Genomic DNA, 27,093 nt, shown 5'->3' on the forward strand with positions numbered 1-27,093 from the left:
TGACCAAGTCAAGGAGCTGGAGCTGGATGTACTTAGGATCATTTGGGAGGCTGAAGATATTTACAGACGAGACTTTTGAAGAGGTGGTCATACCCAGAGTACAGGCTTTGGACAGCAGATGGGTGACCACCATCCTATACATATATCAAGAACAAGAGAATAGCTAGGGAGAGGGTAGGACCACTCAAGAATAAAGGGGGAAACATTTTGCTTGGATGTGGTGAATGTGACTGAGGTACTTAGTGAGTACTTTGCTTCAGTATTTACCTAGGAAAAGGATATGAAGGGCCAGGAGATCAATGCCTTCTCACCATAACCTTCGGTGCTCTGACCAATCAGGAAACTATCAATTTTCACATTAAATATACCCACGGTCTTGGCCTTCACAGCTGTCTGTGACAGACCATTCCACAGATTCACTACTCTCTGGGTAAAAGAATTCCTCCTTTCCTCTGTTCTAAAGGGTTGCCCCTCAACTTTGAGGCTGTGCCCTCTAGTTCTGGAATCCCCACAATAAGAAACATCCTCTCCACACCACCTTATCTCGTCCTTCCAACATTTGGTAGGTTTCAATGGATCCCCTTGAATTCTTCTAAATTCCAGTGAGTACAGGCCCAAACCAGCCAAACACACCTCATATGTTAACCCCTTCAATCCTGGAATCATCCTGATGAACCTCCTCTGGACTCTCTCCAATGACAACACATCCTTTCTGAGATATAGGGCCCAAAACTGTTGACAATACTCTGTGCAGCCTGACTAGTATCTTATGGAGCTACAGCATTATCTCCTTGTTTCTATATTCTGTACCCCTTGAAATCAATACCAACATTGCATTTGCCTTCTTTACCACAGACTCAACCTGTAAATTAACCTTCTGGGAATCTTGCACGAGGACTCATAAGTCCACCTGCACATCTGATGTTTGAATTTTCTCCCCACTTAGATAGTAGTCTGCAGTTTTGCTCCTTTTATCAAAATGCATTATCATACATTTCCCAGCACTGTATTCCATCTACCACTACTTTGCCCATTCTTCCAATTTGTCTAAGTCCTTCTGCAGTCTCTCATTGCTTCCTCAACACCACCTATGTTTGTATCAGATGCAAACTTTGCCACAAAGCCATCAATTCCATTATCCAAATCATTGACAAACAATGTGAAAAGTAGCAGTCCCAATACTGACCCCTGAGGAACGCCACTAGTCACTGGCAGCCAATTAGTAAAGGCCCCCTTTATTCCCATTCACTGACTCCTGCCTGTCAGCCATTTCTCTATCTATGTCAGTATCTTCCCTATAATGCCATGGGATTTTATCTTGTTAAGCAGTCTCATGTGTGGCACCTTATGAAAATCCAAGTAAATGACATCCACTGCCTCTCCTTTGTCCACCCTCCTTGTTACTTCCTCGAAGAATTCTAACAGATCTGTCAGACAAGAATTCCTTTTACATATTTTATCATTAGTTTCCAAGTACCCAGAAACCTTTTCCTTAATAATGGACTCCAACACTTTCCCAACCACTGAGGTTAAGCTAACTCACCTATACTTTCCTATTCCTTTGCCTTCCTCCCTCCTTAAAGTGTGCAGTGACATTTGCAAATTTCCAGTCCTCCAGAACCATACCAGAATCAAATGATTCTTGAAAGATCATAACTAACTTTTCAGCAACCTCTCCCAAGACTCTGGGATGTAGTCCATCTGGCCCAGGAGACTTATCCACCTTAAGACCTTTCTGTTTGCCTAGCACTTTTTCCTTTGTAATAGCAATGGCACTCACTCCTGCTCCCTCACACTCACAGACCTCTAGTGTCTGAATGCACAAAGTGTCAGAAATAAGGCGGATGAGCTTGAAGCCCAGGTGCGAATGGGTAACTATGTTGTTGTTGGGATAATGGAGACATGGCTGCAGGGAGATCAGACCTGGGAAATGAATGTACAAGGGTATACGTGCTATCGTAGGGACAGAAATGTGGGCAGAGGGGGTGGGGTGGCCCTGTTGGTGAGGAATGAGATTCAGTCCTTTGCAAGGGGGGGACATAGGGTCAGGAGAAGTAGAGTCTGTGTGGATAGAACTGAGGAACAGTAAGGGCAAAAGGACCCAAATGGGTGCCAGTTGAATAGGGAGTTAACATTGGCATGTGGCAAAGGTAATGTCGCAGTAGTTATGGGGGATTTCAACATGCAGGTGAACTGGGAGAATCAGGTTGGTGCTGGACCACAGGATAGGGAGTTTGTAGAGTGCCTACGGGATGCATTCTTGGAACAGCTTGTACGAGAGCCGACCAGGGACAAGGCTATTCTGGATTTAGTGTTATGTAATGAACAGGATTTGATAAGCGATCTCGCAGTAAAGGAGCCATTAGGAGGTAATGATCACAATATAAGCTTTTATCTGCAATTTGAGAAGGATAAGGGCAGCTCGGAGGTGTCAGTGTTGCAGATAAACAGGGGAGACTATGGAGCCATGAGGGAGGAGCTGGCCAAAGTTGACTGGATGGATAGCCTAGCAGAAAAGACAGTGGAACAGCAATGGCAGGTATTCTTGGGAATAATGCACAAGGTGCAAAATCAGTTCATCCCCCAGAGAAGGAAGGATTCAAAGGGGGGAAAGGGGCCACAGTGGTTGACAAAGGAAGTCAGAGATTGCATAGCATTAAAAAAAAGGAAATATGACAGAGCTAAGGTGAGTGGGAGGACAGATGATTGGGAAGTTTTTAAGGAACAACAGAACTTAACTAAAAAGACAATACGGGGAGAAAAAATGAGGTACGAACGCAAGCTAGCCAGGAATATAAAGGAAGATAGCAAAAGCTTTTTTAGGTATGTGAAGAGAAAGAAGATAGTTAAGAACAACGTTGGGCCCTTGAAGAATGAATTGGGTGAAATTCTTATGGGAAACAGAAATGGCAGAAGAATTTAATGAGTACTTTAGATCTGTTTTCACTAAGGAAGACACAAGCAATCTCCCAGATGTATGGATGGGCCAAGGACATAGGGTAACAGAGGAAATGAAACAGATTGACATTCGGAAGGAAACAGTGATGAGAAGACTGATGGGACTGAAGGCTGACAAATCCCCAGGTCTAGATGGTCTGCATCCTAGGGTACTAAAGGAGGTGGCCCTGGAAATTGCGGATGCATTGGTAATCATTTTCCAATGTTCCTTAGATTCAGGATCAGTCCCTGAGGATTGGACAATGGCTAATGTTATCCCACTTTTTAAGAAAGGAGGGAGGGAGAAAACAGAGAACTATCGACCTGTCAGCCTGACATCGGTGGTGGGAAAGATGCTCGAGTCCATTATTAAGGATGAAATAGTGGCATATCCAGATAGCAGTGTTAGGATTGGGCCGAGCCAGCATGGATTTACCAAGGGTAAATCATGCTTGACTAATCTGTTGGAGTTTTTCGAGGATGTAACCAGGAAGTTAGACGGGGGAGATCCAGTGGATGTAGTGTACCTCGATTTTCAGAAGGCATTTGATAAGGTCCCACATAGAAGATTGGTGGGTAAAATCAGGGCATCGGGGGGAAGGCATTGACATGGATAGAAAACTGGTTGGCAGATAGAAAGCAAAGGGTAGCGGTGAATGGGTGTTTCTCGGAATGGCAGGTGATGACTAGCGGGGTGCCACAGGGCTCGGTATTGGGACCACAGCTGTTTACCATTTACGCTAACGATTTGGATGAAGGCATAGAAAATAACATCAGCAAATTTGCTGATGATACTAAGCTGGGTGGCAGTGTGACATGTGATGAGGATGTTAGGAGAATTCAGGGTGACTTGGATAGGCTGGGTGAGTGGGCAGATACTTGGCAAATGACGTTTAATGTGAATAAGTGTGAGGTTATCCACTTTGGGAGTAAGAACAGGAAGGCAGATTATTATCTGAACGGTGTAGAGTTGGGTAACGGAGAAATACAAAGAGATCTCGGAGTCCTTGTTCATCAGTCACTGAAGGTGAATGAGCAAGTGCAGCAGGCAGTGAAGAAGGCTAATGGAATGTTGGCCTTTATTACAAAGGGAATTGAGTACAAGAGCAAGGAAATCCTCTTGCATTTGTACAGAGCCCTGGTGAGACCACACCTGGAGTATTGTGTACAGTTTTGGTCTCCAGGGTTAAGGAAGGACATCCTGGCTGTAGAAGAAGTGCAGCGTAGATTCACGAGGTTAATTCCTGGGATGTCTGGACTGTCTTACGCAGAGAGGTTAGAGAGACTGGGCTTGTACACGCTGGAATTAAGGAGATTGAGAGGGGATCTGATTGAAACATATAAGATTATTAAGGGATTGGACAAGATAGAAGCAGGAAATATGTTCCAGATGCTGGGAGAGTCTAGTATCAGAGGGCATGGTTTGAGAATAAGGAGTAGGTCATTTAGGACAGAGTTAAGGAAAAACTTCTTCTCCCAGAGAGTTGTGGGGGTCTGGAATGCACTGCCTCGGAAGGTAGTGGAGGCCAATTCTCTGGATGCTTTCAAGAAGGAGCTGGATAGCTATCTTATGGATAGGGGAATCAAGGGATATGGGGACAAGGCAGGAACCGGGTATTGATAGTAATTGATAAGCCATGATCTCAAAATGGCGGTGCAGGCTCGAAGGGTCGAATGGTCTACTTCTGCACCTATTGTCTATTGTCTTCCACAGTGAAGACTGAAGCAAAGTACTTATTAAGTTCATCTGCCATTACTATCTCAGCAGCATCATTTTCCAGTGATCCAATATCAACTCTCACCCCCCTTTTACTCTTTATATAACTGACAAAACTTTTATTATCCTGCATTATATTATTGGCTAGTTTGTCCTCATAGTTCATCTCTTCCCTTATGATGGCTTCATTAGTTGTCCTTTTGTTGGATTTTTAAAACTTCCCAATCACTTTTGTTACATTCTATGCCCTTTCCTTGGCTTTTATGCAGTCCTTAACTTCTCTTGTCAGCCACGGTTACCTAGCCCTGCTATGTGAGAACAACAACTTCTGTAGGACATATCTATCCTGTGTCTTGTGGACTATTCCCAGAAACTTCATCCACCTCTGCTCTGCCATCATTCCCGCCAGTATCCCCCTCTAATCCACCTGGACAAGCTCCTCTCTCATACCTCTGTAATTCCCTTTGTTCCATTACAATACTGATACATCTGACTAATGCTTCTCCCTCTCAAACTGCAGTATGAATTCAATCATAGTATGATCTGTGTCTCGTAAGGGTTCCTTCACCTTAAGCTCCCTAATAAAATCTGAATTATTACACAACACCCAATCTAAGATAGCCTTTCCCCAAGTAGGCTCAAGCACAAACTGCTCTATTTAGATTGAATTGACTTTATTATTTACATCCTTCATATACATGAGGAGTAAAAATCTTTACATTCGCACGCACGGACTGTTTGAACTGCTTCCGTCTGGTAGGTGCTTCAGATCCCTCCAGACTAAGACTAATAGGCATTGGAGAAGTTTTTTTCCTACTGCGGTCACTTTGCTGAACAGTTAACTGCCGGTTAACTGTCGGCTAACTACTACTTGGATTGGACTACTTGTATGTATAATCTATATTTTCATTTATATTTATCATTATTATTGTTATGAGCAGAGAGACAACATCTGCCGGAAGTAAATTCCTTGTCTGTGCATAGGTACTTGGCGATTAAAGTCTGATTCTGATTCTGATTCTGACATTCCCTCTCTGTCTAACTGTTCAATGTGGAATTTATAGTAATTTATAATAAATATTTTGAACAACAGGACAGTCACTATAACATAGAAATACAGTTGTGTCAGCATGAGTTGATCAGTCTGATGGCCTGGTGGAAGAAGCTGTCCCAGAGCCTGTTGGTCCTGGCTTTTATGCTGCCGTACCATTTCCCAGATGGTAGCAATTGGAAGAGTTTGTGGTTGGGGTGACTCGGGTCCCCAATGATCCCTCGGGCCCTTTTTACACACCTGTCTCTGTAAATGTCCTGAATAGTGGGAAGTTTGCATCTCCAGATGCACTGGGCTGTCCGCACCACTCTCTGCAGAGTCCTGCGATTGAGGGAAGTACAGTTCCTATACCAGGCAGTGATGCAGCCAGTCAGGATGCTCTCAACTGTGCCCCTGTAGAAAGTTCTTATGATCTGGGGGCCCATACCAAACTTCTTCAACCGTCTGAGAAACTTAAAGCTGTTGACCCTCTCAACCCCAGATCCATTGATGTCAATAGGGATTAGACTGCCTCCATTCCTCCTGTTGTCCACAACCAGCTCCTTTGTTTTTGCGAAGTTAAGGGAGAGGTTGTTTTCTTGGCACCACTGGGTCAGGGTGATGGCTTCTTCTCTGTAGGCTGCCTCATTATTATTTGAGATTAGGCCAATCAGTGTAGCATCACCTGCAAATTTAATTAGCAGATTGGAGCTGTGGGCGGTGACACAGTCATGGGTATGCAGAGAGTAAAGGAGGGGGCTTAGTACACAGCCCTAGGGGGCACCTGTGTTGAGGGTCAGAAGGGCAGAGGTGATGGAGCCCACTCTTACCACCTGCCGGCGATCTGCCGAGTAAGCTTCTTGTCGAGCCTGGAGGGAATTATGGTGTTGAATGCTGAACTGTAGTCCCAGAACAGCATTCTCACATAAGCATCCTTCTTCACCAGATATGTAAGGACAGTGTGTAGAGTTGTGGCTATTCCGTCATCTGTCGATCAGTTGTGTCAGTAGACGAATTGTAGGGGATCCAGTGTGGGTGGTAGCAAGCTGCAAATGTGGTTCTTGACCAGCCTCTCAAAACATTTGCTTATTATAGAGGTGAGTGTGACAGCACGCCAGTCGTTCAGGCATGTTACCTTGGTCTTTTAAGGTACAGGAACAACGGTGGATGTTTTGAAGCAGGAGGGCACTCTTACACTGGGAGAGAGAGATTAAAAATGTCCGTAAACACACCTGCCAGTTGTGCCGTGCACATCCTGAGTACCCACCCTGGGATGCCATCCGGACCCGTAGTCTTGCGACCCTTACCAGTTTCTGGGGACAACATCCTCGATGTACTTCCGGATGAAACTTGTGAGTCATCTCGTAAGCATTCAACAAATTCCCTCCCTTGTGATCCGACACCAACCTGATTTTCCCAATTCCCTTACATAATGAAGTCCCCCATTACAATTGTGACATTACCCTTATTACATGCCTTTTCCAGCTCCCTTTACAATCTCAACCCCATATCTTGGCTACTATTTGGAGGCCTATATATGATTCCCATAATGTTTTTCTTACCCTTGCAGTTTCTTAACGCCATCCACAAAGGTTCGGCATTTTCTGACCCTATGTCACTTCTTTCTAAAGTTGTAATTCCATCTCTTACCAACAGAGCCACACCACCGCCTATGCCTTCCTGCCTGTCTTTCCAGTGCAAAGTATATTCTTTGATGTTAAGCTCCCAACTATGATCTTCTTTCAATCACAACTCAGTGATGCCCACAACATCATACTGACCAGTCTCTAACTGCGCCATCTTCATCCACTTTATTCCGAATGTAATGCACATTTAAATACAGCACCTTCAGTCCTGCATTCTTCGCCCTTTTGAATTTTGCCTCTGGGTACAATTTAACTCTTTGCTTTGTCTGCATTTCTACCCAATCACTGGCTTGTCCTTCCTTACATTGATATTACACCCATCATCTACTTGTAAACCTGCTGACTCATCCTCAGCTCTATCATCCTGGTTCCCATCCCCCTGCCATATTAGTTTAAACCACTCCTAACAGCTCTAGTAAACCTGCCAGCAGGATATTAGTCCCCCTCAGAAGCTCTTCTTGAGCTTCCAGATAGGTACAGATATTGATTATAACCAATGTTTCGATGAGAAACTCTGCCATTCCTGAAGAAGATGGCAGAGTTAGCCATCAAAATGTCAGTTATAATCAATATTTGTACCCGGCTCGAAGTCCAAGAACAGTTTATTCATACATAAGGGACATTTACAAGGCACATACATGGGTAAAAGAAAAATGGAGAGCTGTGCAGGTGGGAAGCATTAGAATGAATGTTTCAGGTCAATAATACTACATCACAACTTGGTAAGTGGACAGCTGGTATGTTTGTCCTGGGGCAGCAATGGTTAATACAAGAGGGCAGAATCTTAAGGTGAGTGCAGGAAAGTAGAGCGGGGATTTCAGAGGTAGAGTAGCACACACAAAAAGCTGGAGGAACTCAGAGGTAGATTTTTTCTAAATACAGCGAGTGGTAAGTGCATCAAACGTATTGCCGGGGTGGTAACAAGGACTGATAAACTCTTAGAAAGGTACACGGATGCAAGGAGAATATGGGAGGGAATTGTTGCATTGATTTGGGAGTGGGTTAAGAGGTCGGCACAACATCGTGGGCTGTAAGGTTGGTATGGTTCTATGACCTATGCTCCAAGTCGAGTTATTCTCGTGAATACTTTCTGCATCCTGTTTTGGGCATTCACATCTTTTTTGATGTCCAGAATTGGGCATTTCTCTCTGCATCAGTGTAACTTCCTTCGCTCCAGAGTAAATGCGAGTTTGGACTGAGATACATACCATGCTCAGAGGAGCTTCCGTGCAGCGGAATGCCCAGTAGAAAGGGACTCCAGAGAGCTCACTCCTCAAACTGACAGTCAGCTGATTGCAGGTTTGTTCACTCGTGAAGCCAGGAGGCAATTTAGTGCCCTCCGTTTGTAGAAAAGGCTCCAGCAACCCAGAGAGGTGGCGGCAGAAGGCGGACACTGGTGCCCTTAGGCGCTTGTTCAGTTCCTGCAGAGACAGAATAACATTAAGGATGACACAGATCCAATGGCTAGGACAGTCCCAACACATGGAAACTGTCCAGTTATGTCCTGTTCACTAAACACTGAATAAATCCAAAACACAACAGATTCTGCAGAGGAACTCAGCAGGCCAAGCAACATTTACAGAGAGGAATAAACAGTCAAAATTCTGGGCCAAGACCCTTCATCATGACTGGAATAATGAAGGGTCACAGCCTAAAACGTTGATTGTTTATTCCTCTCCACAGTTGCTGTCTGACCTACTGAGATCGTCAGCATTTTGTGTGTTGCTCTGAACAAATACAATTTGTCCAGTTGACACACGATTGATCTATTCTCCATCACTAGCAAAGCATTGCAAGCTGTCAAAGAATTATACTGCACAGAAACAGGGCTGTGCCAACAAAGTCAACCTCAACTGCATTTAGCTCTCCCAACTCCATGTACCAACAAAATGCTTTTATTTAGATGTGCTCCCCCACCACTGAGCACATTTACAAGATGCACTGCCACAAAAAAGCAACATCCACCATCCAAACCAGCCTCTCCTCTCGCTGCTACTGATGGGAAGAAGGGATAGAAGTCTTAGGTCCCACACCACTGGGTTCAAGAACAATTATTACCCTTCAGGCTCCTGAACCAGTGTGGATAACTTCACTCACCTCAATTTTGAAATGATTCCAAAACCTACAGACTTACTTTCAAGGACTCTACAACTTGTTCTCAAATTTATTGATTTATTTATTTACACAATTTGTCTTCTTTTGCACATTGTTTACTTGTCAGACTTCACGTAGTTATTCATAAATTCTATTCTTTTCTTTCCGTAAATGCTGAAAGGAAATGAATTTCAGGATAGAATATGGTGCCATATGCAGACTTTGATAATGACTTTGAATGTAAATATGTCTACAGCTTCCTCTAGCAGCAGTTGCATATACACAACCCACCAGCCTATATGAAAAGGTTGCTCCTCAAGTTCCTTTTAAATCTTTCCCCTTCACTTTGAAATTATTTTATATAGTATACCTCAATAAATTAACAGAAATTTATAACATAGGAGATGACAAGAAGAGCACCATTCTTATCAGTATTTAGTCTCTTCCATTTCAGTACAGAGGGCTATGCAGTAGGGAAATTCTAGGCAGTTTCTAGAGTAGGTCACATGGTCAGCACAACATTGTGGGCCGAAGGGCCTGTAATGTGCTATGTTGTATGTTCTACGTTCATGCATTTTCTTCAACTTTTTAATCCTTCCTTTTCTTTGGGTGGCAGAGTAGCATAACGGTTAGCCTAACACTTTACAACACTAGGGAGTCGCGTTCAATTCCCGCCACCAGCTGTAAGGAGTTTGTACGTTGTTCCCGTGACCATGTGGGTGGTTTCCACCCACATTTCAAAGACGTACAGGTTGGTCAGGGTTAGCCAGTTGTGGGCTTGCTATGTTGAAGGCAGAAGCATGGCACTTGCAGAACATATTTGGATCATGTTCGTCTTGACACCAAACAATGCATTTTACTGAATGTTTCAATATGACAAATGAAGCTAGTCTTATTTTATAAGATTATAGAATCGAATAAACTGTTATCTGATTTTGGACACTGTCTAGGCAATTGGTTTCTTTAGAAAAACAAGTAAATTAATCAAGTTCAGGACAGATACTGCATTACCAGGATTCAAAGGCTGGCACGTTTCCTAGATCAGGGCACATCAAGTTCAAAGTAGGTCTTGTCGCTGAGAATATAGTCAAGTGGTACTTATTCACCAATAACCCACTCAGCAAACCATTAGCTGTTGGTTTAGCAGGCTACTTGGTTCCAGACCCCATTACAGCCTGGTCCAAGTATAGAACAAAGAGCTGATGTAAGCAGGTGAGAGTGAACACCTTCAATATCAATACTGGGCAGCATGGCAGATTAGTGTAATGCTACTTGCAGTCAATTCCTGCCGCTCTTTGTAAGGAATTTATATGTTCTCCTGTGACTGTGTGGGTTTCCTCTGGGTGCTCTGGTATCCTCCTACACTCCAAATACCTACAGGTCAGTGAGCTAATTGGTCACAAGGGTGTAACTGGACAGCATGGGCTCGTCGGGCTGGAAGGGTCTGTGCTGTATGTCTAAGTAAAATTCAATAAATCACGGCAGAACTTGATTAAGTGTTGCATCAAGAAACACTCATAAAACTGAAGTTAACTCAGATCAGTTGGTAATTGGTTTGTAATGGTCACATGTACGGAGATATAGTGACAACTTTTGTTTTGTATGACATCCAGATCGATCACGCCATACACAATTATGTTCAGGTAGTACAAAAGGGAAAAGCAAAAGCAGAATGTGGAAGATTGTTGCAGCTACAGAGAAAGTACAGTGCGGGTAGACAATAAGAATCATGATGATGTAGATTGCAAGGTCAAGACTTCATCATTATCATACAAGAGGTCCATTCAAGAGCAGTATAACAACAGGTTAGAAGCTGTTCTTGAGTCTGCTGGTATGTGTCCTTAATCTTAGGGAAAATAAGACCATAAGACATATGAGCAGAATTAGGCCATTCCGTTCATCAAGTCTGCTCTGCCATTCCATCATGGGTGATTTATTATCCTTCACAACCCCATTCTTCTGTCCTCTTCTCGTAACCTCTGATGCCTTTAATAATCAAGAACCGATCATCCTCCACTTTAAATATATCCAATGACATCATCTCCACAGCCATCTATGGCAATGAACTCCACAGATTCACCACCCTCTGGCTGAAGAAATTCCCCCTCATCACTGTTCTAACTGGATGTCCTTCTACTCTGAGGCTGTGCCCTCTTGGTCCTAGACTTCCCCAGTCTCCCTCTATAGGAAACATTCTCTCCATGTCGACTCTATCTAGACCTTTCAAGATTCATTAGGTTTCAATGAGATCCTCCCCCCAATTTTCTAAACTCTAGTAAGTACAAGCCCATAGACATCAAACTCTCCTCATGTGTTAACCCTTTCATTCCCAAGATCATTCTCATGAACACCCTCTGGACCCTCTCCTTATCCTCTCTTAGATAAGGGGCCCAAAACTGCTCACAATACTCCCGGTGCAATCTAACCCATGCCTTATAAAGCCTCAACACTTCAAATACTCCACCAGTTGGAATAATTTCACAGACACAGGAAATTGACTGTACTTAGTCACATTGAGTGGGAGCAGGCCTTTCAGTCCACCTCATTCATGTGAGTATAGAGAGATATACCAGCCCCATTTCCCACCACTCAGTCCATGGCCTTCCACATTATAGCTTTTCTCAGTTAACTACCTGGTAAGTGCTGGAAGCAGACGCACGTCCACCTCCTCCTTAGATGCAGAGGGGCTGCTACTTTGCAGATTTCAACTTCACGATTATGACAAATTCTGTGTAAAGTCCCGTCTATTCTTTACTAGTTGCAGACAGATGGGGTAACGTGAAAAGTTTCCATTATCTACCCTATATAATAGATCAGAATCAGTCAGGTTTATGTCACTAAATTTGTTGTTTTGCAGCAGTAGTACAGTGCAATACATAAAAATTACACAAGTTACAATAAGAAATATTTTAAAGAATCAGTAGTGCAAACTGTGAGGTGGTGTTCATGGGTTTATGGTTCAGAAAGCTGATGGTGGAAGGGAAGACATCGAGTACAGGTACTCAAGCTCCTATACCTCCTCCCTGACGGCAGCAATGAGAGGCTTGTCTTGGATGGTGAGCGGCCTTCATGATGGACGCTGCTTTTTTGAGGCTTAGCCTATTTAAGATGCCCTCAACAGCAAGGAGGCTCATGCCCACGATGCAGCTGAGTTTCAATCCTCTGCACCGACTTCCAACGCCATGCATTGGAACGTCCATACCAGACAGTGATACAATCAGTCGGAATGCTCTCCACGGTACATCTGTGGAAATCTACCAAGTCTCCTAAAACGCCCAATGAAGTATAGCCACTGGTGCACCTTCTTCATAATTGCCTCAATATGTTGGGCTGGGATAGACGTTCAGAGATAGAATTAAAGCTGCTCACCATCTCCGCTGCTGAACCCTCCATGAGCACTGGTAAGTGTTCTCCTGACTTATCCTTCCTGAAGTTCACAATCAACTCCTTGGTCTTACTGACGTTGAGTGCAAGATTGTTGTTGCAACACCACTCAACCAGCTGATCTACCTCACTCCTGTATGCCTCCTCATTAACATCTGAATCTCTGCCAACAATGGTCAATTCACTGGCAAGCTTATAGAAGGTGTTTGAACTGTGTCTAGCCACACAATCATGGGTGTAGAGAGTAGAACAGTGAGCCAAACACACATCCTAGAGATGCATCTGCAATTACTGTCGGCGAGGAGAAGATGCCATTTCCTATCCGGACTGACTGTGGTCTCCCAATGAGGAAACCAAGGATCCAGTACAGAGGGAGGTAGAGGCCCAGGTTTTGAAGCTTGTTTATTGGTACTGAGGTGGTGATGGTGTTGAATGCTGAACTGTAATCGATTAACAACAGGTGACATACTACTGTTGTCCAGTAGCCTACGGGAATTTTGTATATCTCCAAGGTAGAAGGTGGTAGCACAGGTAAACTGGTTAAGGCAGCACATGGGGTACTGGATTTCATCAGGTGGGGCACTGAATACAAGGTGATGGTCCAATTTCATAGAACATTAGTCAACTAGCATATTATGTGCATTTCTGGTCAAACCGTGTTAAGGAGTTGGTGCTGGAACTGCATGAACTCCAGATCATTAGGGAGGCTGAGGGGTTGAGAGATAGGACATAGAGAGAGGTAGTTACACCCAAGGTGCAGGACACAGGAAACTGGGTGACAGGAGGGGAAAGGGATTGAGGAGCCAGTGCAGAGTATTCCTATGGCCATTCCCCTCAATAACAGGTACATCACTAAGATTACTATGGGGGGGGGGGGGGGGGGAGGGGTTGACCTTACAGAGGAAAGTCACTGTGGTCAGACCTCTGGTACTGAATCTGCCTCCGTCACTCAGAAGGGAAAGGAGAAGAAGAGGCACGTCGTAGTGATAGGGGATTCATTAGTTAGGGGAATGGATAGGAGGTTCTATGGATGAGAACAAGGTTCCCAGATGGTATGTTGCCTCCTGGGTGCCAGGGTCTAGAACATCTTAGATCATGCCCTCAGCCTCCTTAAGTGGGAGGGTGAACAGCCATGGTCCACGTAGGTACCAATGACATGGGTAGAACGAGTCAGGACCTCCAGGGTTGTGATCTCAAGATTGCTACCCATGTCATGTGCTGGTTAGGCCAGAACTAGGAAGATTATACAGTTTAATACGTGGCTACAGAGTTCATGTAGGAGAGAGGGCATAAGATCTGCACCTGAACCAGAGGGGGACTAATATCCTAGCATAAAGACTTGTTAATGCTGCACAGTGGGGTTTATACTGGAGCTGCAGGGAGATGGGAACCAGAGTGCTACAACAGTTAGTGACGAAGTTGTGGAGACAGATGTTGGGAAGACTCAGACAGAGTTAGGGATAGAAAGGTTGAGCATGTGCCACTAGTGTCCTGAGCTGCGTATATTTCAATGTAAGAACTATCATAGGAAAGGCGGATAATAGTGCTGAAAATGAGGCAGTTGATCTTAAAACAGAGGCAATTTGTGATGAAGAGAGACTATTGATAAGGCAAAATTGCAGTCAACAGGATGAATTGCAATGTAAAAGGTGGTCAAAATCGAAAAGGGTGAATACAGGACTGAAAGTGTTATACTTGAATGAGTGCATAATACGGAATAAGGTAGATGAATTTGTAGCAGAGTTGCAGATTGGCATTTATGATGTTGCAGACATCACTGGATCATAGCTAAGATTATAGCAGGGAGCTTAACGTCCAACGGTACACATTGCATCGAAAGGACAGACAGGTAAGCAGAGGGAGAGGCATTGCTCTGCTGATTAAAAATGAACCCAAATCATTAGAAAGAGGTGACAGGGTCAGAAGGTGTTTAATCTTTGTGGACAGAGCTAAGGCACTGCAATGGTACAAAGACCTAATGGGAGTGGTATATAGACCCTCAACGGTAGTAAGGACCCCCAAATTACAGCAGGAGGTATAAAATGTATGCCAAAAGGGCAATATTACAATAGTCATGGCGATTTCAATATGCAGCTAGATTGAGAAAATCAGGTTGGTGCTGAATTCCAGGATGGGGAATTTCTAAAGTGCCTAGGAAATGGGTTTTTTTGAGCAGCTCATGGTTAAGCCCACTAGGGGATCAGCTATTCTAGATTGAGTGTTGTGCAATAAACCTGAATTGATTAGAGAGCTTAAGGTAAAAGAATTGTTAGGGGCAAGAGATCATAATATGATCAAATTCACCCTGAAATTTGAGGAGGAGAAGCTAAAGTCAAATGAATCAGTATTACAGTGGACAAATGGGAATTTCAGGGCATGAGAGAGGAGTTGGCCAGAATTCAGTAGAAAAGAACACTGGCAGGAATGATGGCTAGAATTTCTGGAAGCAATTCGGAAGGCACAGGATATATACATCTTAAAGAGGAAGAAGTATTCTAAATGAAAGATGACACAACTGTGGATAACAAGGGAAGTCCAAAGCCAGCATAAAAGCCAAAGAGAGGGCATATAACAGAGCAAAAATGAGGAGAAAGTTAGAGGATTGGGAAGCTTTTAAAAATCAACAGAAGATAGCTAAAAAGTCATTTAAGAATCTAAAGATGGAATACAAAAGTAAGCTAACCAATAATATTAAAGAGGATAATAAAAGGTTCTTCAGATAAATAAAATGTAAAAGAGAGGCAGGAGTGGATATCGAACCATTGGAAAATGATGCTGGAGAAGTAGTAATGGGGGACAATGAAATGGTGGATGAACTGAATAAGTATTTTGTATCATTCTACACTGTGGAATACACTAGCAGTACAGTAGCAGTTCCAGTTGTCAAGGGTTATGAAGTGCGTGAAGTTACCATAACTAGAGAGAAGGTTCTTGGGAAACTGAAAGGTCTGAAGATAGATAAGTCACCTGGACCAGATGGTGTACACCCAGAGTTCTGAAAGAGGTACCTGAAGATATTGTGGTGGTATTAATAATGATCTTTCAAGAATTACTAAATTCTAGAATGGTTCCAGAGGACTGGAAAATTGCAAATATCACTCCACTCTTCAAGAAGGGAGAGAGGCAGAAGAAAGGGAACTATAGGCCAGTTAGTCTGACTTCAGTAGTTGGAAAGATGTTGGAGTCAATTATTAAGGATGAAGTCTCTTTTTCTTTTCAAATCTTTTTTTTATTATTATTCAAAAATAGCACAAGTACATTGAAGTAACAACACTTACAATGCCTCAAAAAAGAAGAAATTATCTTCTCAGGGTACTTGAAGGAACATAATAAAATAGACCATAGTCAGCAAGGTTTCCTCATGAGAAAATCTTGCCTGACAAATCTGTTGGGAGTTCTTTGAAGAAATACAAGCAGGATAGACAAAGGAGAATTGGTTGATGGTATATACTTGGATTTTCAGAAGGCCTTTGAAAAGGTGCCACACATGAGGTTGCTTAACAAGCTACGAGCCCATGGTATTACAGGAAAGATTCTAGTTGGATAAAGCAGTGGTTGACTGGTAGGAGGCAGAGAGTGGAAATAAAAGGAGCCTCTTCTGGTTGGCTGGCAGTGACTAGTGGTGTTCCACAAGGGTCTGTATTGGGACCAATTCTTGTTATGTTATATGTCAATGATTTGGATGATGAAATTGATGGCTTGGTTGCAAAATTCGCAGATAATATGAAGATAGGTGGAGGAGCAGGTAGTTTTGAGGAAGTAGAGAGGCTACAGAAAGGCTTAGACAGATTAGGAGAATGGGCAAAAAATAGTACAGTAGATGAAATACAGTGTTAGGAGGTGTGGTCATGCACTTTGTTAGAAGAAAGGAAAAGGTTCACTATTTTCTAAATGGAGATAAAATACAAAAAACTAAGCTGCATAGAGACTTGGGAGTCTTCGTGCAAGATTCCCTAAAGATTATAGAAGGCAAGGGTGATGTCATTCATTCATTTCAAGAAGACTAGAATATAAAAGCAAGGATATAATGTTAAGACGTTATAAAGTACTGGTGAAGCCCCACTTGGAGTGTTGTGAGCAGTCTAGGGCCCCTTATCTTAGAAAGGATGTGCTGAAACTGGAGATGGTTCAAAGGAGGTTGATGAAAATCAGGACTGAACGGCTTGCCATTTGAAGAGCATGTGATGGCTCTGGGCCTGTATTCACTGGAATTCAGAAGAATGAGGGGTGACCTCAATGAAACCTATTGAATGGTGAAAGGCCTTATTAGAGTGGGAGTCTTTATATATATTTAAGGCAGAGGTTGATCGATCCTTGATTGATCAGGGTATTGGAGGGATACGGGGAGAAGGCAGGAGATTGGGGCTGAGGAAAATTAGATCAGCCATGATGAAATGGCTAAGAGACTCAATGGGCCAAATGGCCTAATTCTGCTCCTATATCTTATGGTCTTAAGATTTGCTCTGTCCACACTTTTAGCTAAGTGTGTTTGTTGAACGTATGTCTGTTGAGTATTCAGCTTTGTAACTTGGGGAACATGAATGTTAGGTCAAATTTTTTACCGGTTGTGAATAAATGACCAATGTACTTATTTGCCATTAGTATTTTCTTACCAGAACCGTGAACCTGATTCAACGTTATGTTTTGGCACTGTGAGCAGGCTATGGGTTTTCGAGCAGAACTCCATTTCTTTAAAAGGCTACGTAAAAGAGAGACCCCTGTATGAGAGATGCAGAGTTCCAGGGTGGACAGGCTTTGGAGATCTCAGTAACCTACTGATGGGTTTTGGAATGTCAGTAGATTGGCCAGACCAGATAAATTTCACCAGGATTGAAATGAAACACCACATTGTTTCCATACTTAAATCGTTGGGTTTTTCCAGGAGAAAGGATAGCTGGCGGGATGCTTTCTGGCTGTTTGCAGCAATTATAAAGCATCAGTATAAAAAAGTGTCTTTTAAGAATGAGCTCGAGGACCTCTGTCAGTGCTGTATTTTTCTGAGAGAATCACTACTGAAGGCTCAGACTTGAGCTGCAAAGTTGGAAGATAGGAATATAGAGGTAGCTTGTCAGCTAATTAAGTTACAACATTTAGGTGCTGCGAGCCATGCAGGTTGGCAGCCCAATCCTGTTCAGGTTCAAGCAGAGTGAGAAACCTACTTTGTTCTGTTTTTATCCCAGAACATACCTGTGCTCTTTGTTTGAGTTCGTCCGAATTTACTTCTTCCCACCAGACACTGTTGAGATCAGAGAGCATCAGCCTGTAGGTCACTTCACCAAAAGTGGCCTTTAGCAGAAAGGGAGAATCACCAATGTGTACAGGACTCCAGGGCTGAGCAAGGAGATCATCTGCCAACTTTTCCAACTCCGCCATCAGGAGGAATGTTCTGTGGATAAAAAATGGAAGAAAACCATTTCTATAGCTTTATTCAAGGATCAACTTTATTTGCCATCTACACTCAGTAATCAGTTTATTAGCTACACCTATACCGGTTTATTAATCAGACAATCATATGGCACTAACTCAATGCATAAAAGCATGCAGACATGGTTAAGAGGTTCACTTGTTGTTCAGATCAAATGTCAGAGTGGGGAAGGAATTAAGAGTGACTTTGACTGCAGAATGATTGTTGGTGCCAAACGGGGTGGTTTGAGTATCTCAGAAACTGCTGATAACAAGGGATTTTCATGCACAACGATCTCTAGGACTTACAGAGAATGGTGCAAAAATATAAAAACATCCAGTGAGCAGCAGTTCTGTGGATGAAAACACCTTATTAATGAGGGAGCCCAGAGGAGAATGGCCAAACTGCTTCAAGCTGACAGGAAGGGGACAGTAACTGAATTAACCAACATGTTACAACAGTAGTTTGCAGAAGAGACTCTCTGACGTGGAGGGGCTACAGCAGCAGAAGACCACACAAGGCTCCACTCCTGTGCTTGAAAAAGAGGCCATTGAGTGTACATTTACATGTATTAGGTATTTACTGTGATGTGTTGGTCAGGGCGTGACATGTAAGAATAAACTACAATGTTAAACAATTATGAAGAAAAATGAATTATATAAAAATAAAGATAGAGGTTAAAGTACAGCATAAATTTAGAGGTTAATCTCATAACCTCAGGGCAGCACAAAGTTCTTTGCCTCCAAGCAGAATAAAATAAAAATTCAAGAAGCATCCAACAGTTCAAACAGCATCAAAATCATGAACTATTCTGTCTTTCCATAGATGCTGACTGGCCTGCTGAGTACTTCTAGCATTTCCTGTTCTTATTTTACATCTGTGGGGACGCTTTTGATTCTGGTTATTACTATTTATGGATTGATTATTATCACACGGCCATCTGGAGGAGCTTGCAGTAGCAATAGAAGAGCAAGGATGTAATGCTGAGGCTTTATAAGGCATTGGTCAGACCACACTTGGAGTATTGTGAGCAGTTTTGGGACCCCTTACCTAAGAGAAGATGTTCTGGCTGTCCAGAGGAGGTTCAAAAGACTGATCCCAGGAATCTCTAGGACTTCTGCTGAGACTGTGTTGTACTTTATTGTATTTATATGCCATATCATAATTACATGTGCTGTATCATAACTATATGTGCTGTGTTTTGCACCTTGGCCCCAAAGGAACTTTGTTTCATTTAGCTGTACACATGTGTATGGCTGACTGACAATAAACTTGAACTTGAACTTCAACAGGTTAATGTTTGAGGAATATCTGATGGCTCTGGGCCTGAATCACTGATTTCAGAACAATGACAGGGGATCCCACTGAAACCTATTGAATATTGGAAGGCCTAGATAGCGTGGTTGTGAAGAGGATGTTTCCTATAGTGGGGGAGTCTCAGACCAGAGGGCTCAGCCTCAGAATAGAGGGACATCCATTTTGAGCAGAGATGAGGATGAATTTCTTTAGCCAGAGGGTAGTGAATCTGTGGAATTCATTGCAGTCAGCCATGGAGGGCAACACAAAATGCAGATCAGGCAGCATCTATAGAGAGGAATAAACAGTTGACGTTTTGGGTTGAGACTCTTTAACGGGATCTGTGTATGTTACTCTGGATTTCCAGCATCTGCAGAATCTCAGGTTGATGGATATACTTATACTGGAAGTTGATAGATTGGTAAGAATGTCAGCGGTTAAGGGAGAAGGCAGGAGAATGAGTTGATAGGCATAATAAATAAACCACGATGCAATGGCAGAGCAGACTTGATGTGCCAAATGGCGTCATTATGCTCCAATGGTTGTATAATCTCATTCCCACTGAAATGGCTTCAGGGCGAACATTCCTTATCATAACTCAATACAACATAAAAATACACTGCATCTTCCTTGTTCCTTTCTTACCCTAAAATTCTGTGCTTGGAATAATGACTTTTCCATCAATGGAAGTAAGTCTTTCCTCGTTTATTCTATTAAAATGCTTTTTTAGGGGGATGAGAGGAGACTTGGTAGAGGTGTACAAAATGATTACAGGCATGGATCTAGTTGACAGTCAGAGATTTTTTTCCCCAGGACAGAAAAGGCTGATTTGGCAGTATAACTTTAAGGTAATTGGAGCCAAGTACAGGGGGATGTCAGAGGTAGGTTTTTTTCTTATACAGAGAGTGGTAGGTGCAGGGTAATGGTAGAGGCAGATAAATTTATCAGACTCTTAGTTAGGCACATGGATGATAGAGAAATGGAGGGCTATGTGGGAAGGAAGGGTTAGATAGATCTTAGAGTAGGTTAAAAGGTCAAATCAATATCAAAGTCAAAGCAAATTTATTATTGAAGTGTGTATATGTCACCATATACTACCTTGAGATTCATTTCCTACAGGCATTTACAGGAAATAAAGATATGCAATAGAATTTATGAAAAGCTATAGATAAACAAAAACTGATGCACAACCAATGTGCAAAAGACAAATCATGTACAACATCGTGGGCCAAACAACCTGCACTGTGCTGTATAGTCCTATGTTCTATGAATACTATGTATAGTCTCTGCACCATCTCCTACACCTCTTTGTAAAATCATCTTAACAACTGTACAGAAAAAAAGATTTGTCCTGTTTCAATAAAACAAGGTGAAGTCTTGTATTCATAGAACATAGGACTATACCTTGTTTTATTGAAAGAGGACAAATCTTTTTTTCTGTACAGTTGTTAAGATGATGTTACAAAGAGGTGTAGGAGATGGTGCAGAGACTAAGGTCCTAAAGTGGGGAAAAGTCAATTTTCAATATCACAGGGTGGCATCTGGCAAAAGGATCTCTATAAACAGAGGTCATGCCAAGGTCCAGCACTTTCTGTCATTATTTCACAATTCCAGCACCTACGGGTTTTTTTTGATATTCATTTACAAGTGCCGACTCAGTGATAATGCAGCCAGGTCACACACAATGGTTAGCACACCGGTGAATGTATTTTATTAGGAGTTTGAGATTTAGTATGTCAACAAATATTTCTATAGATGTAATGTAGAGAGCATGCTTATGAGTTGTATCACCATCTGATATGGAAGACCACTGCACAGGATTGTAAAAAGCAGCAGAGGGTTGTAGTCTACGCCAGCTCCGTCATAGATACTAGACTCCCCACTATGAGGACATTTTCAATAGTTGATGCCACAAGAAGGCAGCATCCTTCATTAAAGACCCTCACCATTCAGGATATGCCTTCCTCTCATTGCTACTATCTGGGAGGAGATACAAGAGTCTGAAGACATATGCTCAATGTTTTAAGGCAGCATCTTCCCCTCAACCATAAAGTTTCTGAATGGACAATGAACCCATGAACACCATCTCACTATTTTTTGCTTTCTTTTTGTAGTACTTAATTTTTCTACATTATAACTTATAGTATGTTTTATGTATTACACTGTGCTGCTGCTGCAAAACAACAAATTTCATGACATATATCAATGATAATAAACCTGATTCTGATATAGGAAAGATGAGGAATCTTTAGAGAGGTTGCAGAGGGGATTTACCAGGATGCTGCCTGGATTAGAGAGCATGTCTTATGAGGATAAATTGAGCGAGCTGTGGCTTTTCTTTTTGGAGCAAAGGAGAATGACAGGTGACTCAATACGGGTGTACAAGATAAGGTACATAGATAGAGTGGGCAGTCAGAGACCTTTCCCCAGGGTAGAAATGGCTAATACTAGGGGGCATAATGATAAGGTGATTAGAGAAAAGTATAGGGGGTAGGTCAGAGGTAGTTTTTATTTTTTTACCCAGAGAGTGGTGGGTGAAAGAATGGATGGATTTGTGGGATGGAAGGGACAGATTGATCCTTGTGCAGGTCGAAGGTTTGGCACAACATTGTGAGCCAAAGGACCTGTACCGTTCCATGGACCCTATTCACCTGTGTTGGCACTTTCAATGTGGTGTGGGCTCACACCTCAAGGTCCCGCCACACATCAATCTCCCAAAGTCCCAAAGCAATAGATCCTTTTTCCCTGTAACTTACTCTACATGTGCCACTTGCAGTCCCTAGTGTAAATGCAGCAGCCACATTCCACACAGAAGTAAGGTTGAGAGAAGATAAATTCAGGGGAGATGTGCAGGTCACATCCCCCACAGAGAGTGGAGGGTGCATGGAATGCACTGCCATTGATAGTAGTGGAGGCAAATACATCGGAGTATTTAAGAGGCTCAGAAGTGGGCACATGAATGGTATAAAAGGGTGTGGAAATTGTGTTGGCAGAAGAGATTAATTTGGTTAGGCATTTAATTACTACGGTAGTTTAATGAGTAATCAAACACAGCTGGCAAAGGGCTTGTTCTTGTGCTGTTATGTTCTACGTTCTCAGGATTCAAGTTTATTTATCCCTTGTACAGCGAAATTTTTGTTAACATCCAACACAGCGGAGAGAGTGCTCACATGTCGCAACACATTCCGGTGCTAACATCACGTGCTTTCTATTCTACATTCCATCTAAAATCCCACAATGCCTTAAGTTAAATGTGATTAATAACCAGACCGTTTTTATCACTCTTGCCAAAGGGGAAAAGAAAGAACACAAGGTGGCACATAAACAGGGCGACAAAAGATTCTGTAAAGGCTAGAAATCTGGAGCAACAAATACAAAAAGCAGCAGGCCAGATGGCATAAGGAAGGAAATAAACAGCCAACTCTTCAGGGTGAGCCCCTTCACGAGGACTGGTAAGGAAGGGGTCCGATGCTAAGCAATGGCTGACTAGAGACTTTATAACAATTAAACGGGGAGGGAGTCTGAAGTCTTTCTTTACCCTCACTTGTTCACATTTCTATATTTCCTTATTTTAACCTCTGTCAGGGAGTCTCAACTGATATGTTGTCCTGAGAGGTGGAGGGGAAAGGGGAAAGGAACCTACTACTTATGTGCCACCATTTATGTGGTCTGCTGTCCTCCTCATTGGATTCCTTCAGAGTCATAGAATCATACAGGACAGACCAGGCCCTTCAGCCCATCCAGTCTATGCCAAACTGCTATCAACCCACACCTGGACCCTAGCCCTCCCACCAATGTTCTTATCTAAACTTCTCTTAAATGTTGCAATTGAACCCACATCAACCAGCTTTCACTGGCAGCTCATTCCACACTCTCACCATCGTCTGAGTGAAAAGGTTCTATCTTCAGCACTTTGCCTCTTCCACCATTCGCTTTTGCCATTGCCCCACCTCCTTCCTCCCCTCACCAGGTCTCATTCCTCAGCTCCCAACTTCGACATCATTCCCTCTTCCCCTCCAGCTTCCCCCTCCCATTTCATTGCGACAGAATAAAAGGGGAGGGGAGGGAGAGGAGTACAAGCTGGCAGTTGATAAATGAGACCAGGTGACTGTGGGAAGTAAGAGTTGGGGAGAAGAAGGTGGGGCAGTGGGAAGTGGTAATGATGTAGATGCTAAGAGGTGAAAGGTGAGACCAGGTGAGGGGAAAGGCAGGTGGGTGAGAGAGAAAAGGGAAGCATGTACACACCAGGAGGTGAAAGGTGGCACCAGGTGAGGGAAAAATGGTGTAGAAATAGCAGGGCCTCTGACAGAAATATTTTAAATGTCATTAGAAACAGGGATGGTGCCAGAGGATTGGCGTATTGCTCATGTGGTTCCATTGTTTAAAAAGGGTTCTAAGAGTAAACCTAGCAATTATAGGCCTGTCAATTTGATGTCAGTGGTGGGTAAATTAATGGAAAGTATTCTTAGAGATGGTATATATAATTATCTGGATAGACAGGGTCTGATTAGGAATAGTCAGCATGGATTTGTGCGTGGAAGGTCATGTTTGACAAATCTTATTGAATTTTTTGAAGAGGTTACGAGGAAAGTTGACGAGGGTAAGGCAGTGGATGTTGTCTATATGGACTTCAGTAAGGCCTTTGACAAGGTTCTGCACGAAAGGTTAGTTAGGAAGGGTCAATCGTTAGGTGTTAATATTGAAGTAGTAAAATGGATTCAATAGTGGCTAGATGGGAGATGCCAGGGAGTAGTGGTGGATAACTGTTTGTCAGGTTGGAGGCCGGTGACTAGTGGTGTGCCTCAGGGATCTGTACTGGGTCCAATGTTGTTTGTCATATACATTAATGATTTGGATGATGGGGTGGTAAATTGGATTAGTAAGTATGCAGATGATACTCAGGTAGGTGGCATTGTGGATAATGAAGTAGGTTTTCAAAGTTTGCAGAGAGATTGAGGCCAGTTAGAAGAGTGGACTGAACGACGGCAGATGGAGTTTAATGCTGATAAATGTGAGGTGCTACATTTTGGTAGGAATAATCCAAATAGGACATACATCGTAAATGGTAGGGCGTTGAAGAATGCAGTAGAACAGAGTGATCTAGGAATAATGGTGCATAGTTCCCTGAAGGTGGAATCCCATGTGGATAGGGTGGTGAAGAAAGCTTTTGGTATGCTGGCCTTTATAAATCAGAGCATTGAGTATAGGAGTTGGGATGTAATGTTAAAATTGTACAAGGCATTGGTAAGGCTGAATTTGGAGTATTGTGTACAGTTCTGGTCACTGAATTATAGGAAAGATATCAACAAAATAGAGAGAGTACAGAGAAGATTCACCAGAATGTTACCTGGGTTTTAGTACCTAAGTTACAGGGAAAGGTTGAACAAGTTAGGTCTTTATTCTTTGGAGCGAAGAAGGTTGAGGGGGGACTTGATAGAGGTATTTAAAATAATGAGGGGGATAGATTGAGTTGACGTGGATAGGCTTTTTCCATTGAGAGTAGGGGAGATTCAAACAAGAGGACATGATTTGAGAGTTAGGGGGCAAAAGTTTAAGGGTAACATGATGGGGAATTTCTTTACTCGGAGAGTGGTAGCTGTGTGGAACGAGGTTCCAGTAGAAGTAGTAGAGGCAGGTTCGATATTGTCATTTAAAGTAAAATTGGATAGGGATATGGACAGGAAAGGAATGGAGGGTTATGGGCTAAATGCGGGCCACTGGGACTAGGTGAGAGTAAGCGTTGGCAGACTAGAAGGGCCGAGATGGCCTGTTTCCGTGCTGTAATTGTTATATGGTTATATATGGTTAAAAAGCAGGTCAATGGGGGAGGATGGAGGCGGGTCAGTAGGAAAAGGGAATGAAGTTGGGAGGTTATAGGTGGAAGAAGCAAAGGGTTGAAGATATACGATGGAGAACAGCTGCCCACATAAATGGTGGCATGTAGATATTAGGTTCTCCCCCACCTCCCACTCTAGACAACGCATCAGCTGAGACCCCCAAAGTTTCAGATAAGAAAGTAGACAAGTGAACAAGAAGTGAGAAAAAAAGACTTCAAACGCCCCTAACTAAAAGTTCATCTTGCGGTCAGCCAGTATTTATGATCAGACAGACACGGCTGAGAATACTCTAGGACAATTGCTGTCCTAAACAAATAGAAACATTAAACATAACACAGGATTATAGTGAGGAGCAGCATACAGTGTGACAAGATTGTGTGGTCGGTGAGGAACCCTGTAACAAGTGTGGGACTGGGAAAGGGGTGCAGGTCCCCATATGGTGACTCAAACTCATAGAATCTGTGTTTGAAACTGTTTAAAATATATATAATTTTTTTAATAAAAGGCAACAAACCTCAGCTCGCTCGCTCTCACTAACGGCCTGGCTTCTCGTTGCTGCTGCCGAGCCGTCCACAATTTGTTCTCTCCAGAACACAAAGTGCCTCTCAATCGTTCCGCCCCTCCGCTCCTGCTCTATTGGAGAGTTCTTTTCCCCTTCCGGGGGAGATAATCAAATATTAACACTGGCTGAATGTTTTCTCCATTCCTTGTTTATGCTACTTCTTTCCAGATCTTATTGTCTTTGTTTTAACTTCTAACCCTTTTTTTTCTTGCTTTGGGAGAGCATCTGGTAACTGTAGAGTCACTGTGAGCAATTTTTCTGCAGTGTTTCCTGCTTTGCAAACGCGCCCAGGCTCTGTTCGCGGTAAACGTCATCGGGACTTCTGTCCAGTGAAATGACATCTGTCAATCTACTAAGTTAATTTACGACCAACAGAAGAATTGGAAGCAGGAACGGGCCATTAGATCCCTCATTGTCTGCGCTGTCATTCAAAACATCACAGGGTCCCACACAGGAGATTAGTGTGCAAACTTAAAGCACACGGTATTGGGGGTATGGTATTGATGTGGGTAGAGAATTGGTTGGCAGACAGGAAGCAAAGAGTGGGAATAAACGGGTCCTTTTCAGAATGGCAGGCAGTGACTCGTGGGGTACCTCAAGGCTCAGTGCTGGGACCCCAGTTGTTTACAATATATATTAATGATTTAGACGAGGGAATTAAATGCAGCGTCTCCAAGTTTGCGGATGACACAAAGCTGGGCGGCAGTGTTAGCTGTGAGGAGGATGCTAAGAGGATGCAGGGTGAATTGGATAGGTTAGGTGAGTGGGCAAATTCATGGCAGATGCAATTTAATGTGGATAAATGTGAGGTTATCCACTTTGGTTGCAAGAACAGGAAAACAGATTATTATCTGAATGGTGGCTGATTAGGAAAAGGGGAGATGCAACGAGACCTGGGTGTCATTGTACACCAGTCATTGAAAGTGGGCATGCAGGTACAGCAGGCGGTGAAAAAGGCGAATGGTATGTTGGCATTCATAGCAAGAGGATTCGAGTACAGGAGCAGGGAATTTCTACTGCAGTTGTAAAAGGCCTTGGTGAGACCACACCTGGAGTATTGTGTGCAGTTGTGGTCCCCTAATCTGAGGAAAGACATTCTTGCCATAGAGGGAGTACAGAGAAGGTTCACCAGATTGATTCCTGGGATGGTAGGACTTTCATATGAAGAAAGACTGGATCGACTGGG

The 27,093-nt window shown here is 43.0% G+C and overlaps 1 protein-coding gene across 2 annotated transcripts in view; it reads right to left on the reverse strand.

The window, feature by feature from the left end:
- The window catches only part of nhej1 (nonhomologous end-joining factor 1), a 395,026-nt gene extending 368,863 nt beyond the window's left edge, over positions 1-26,163 (reverse strand). Inside the window, exons 1-3 of one of the 2 annotated variants that reach the window (XM_073046191.1) lie at positions 25,860-26,163; positions 17,996-18,194; positions 8,539-8,751 (exon numbers count right to left, since the gene is read on the reverse strand). In XM_073046191.1, the coding sequence (XP_072902292.1) occupies positions 8,539-8,751; positions 17,996-18,181 (399 nt within the window). In that variant the 5' untranslated portion in view covers positions 18,182-18,194; positions 25,860-26,163. The remainder of the gene's footprint in view (positions 1-8,538; positions 8,752-17,995; positions 18,195-25,859) is intronic. The other variant, XM_073046192.1, reaches the window with a different exon arrangement.
- Between the last annotated feature and the right edge of the window lie 930 nt (positions 26,164-27,093).

The sequence above is a fragment of the Hemitrygon akajei genome, chromosome 5, assembly GCF_048418815.1.
Source record: "Hemitrygon akajei chromosome 5, sHemAka1.3, whole genome shotgun sequence".
Taxonomy (NCBI): domain Eukaryota; kingdom Metazoa; phylum Chordata; class Chondrichthyes; order Myliobatiformes; family Dasyatidae; genus Hemitrygon; species Hemitrygon akajei.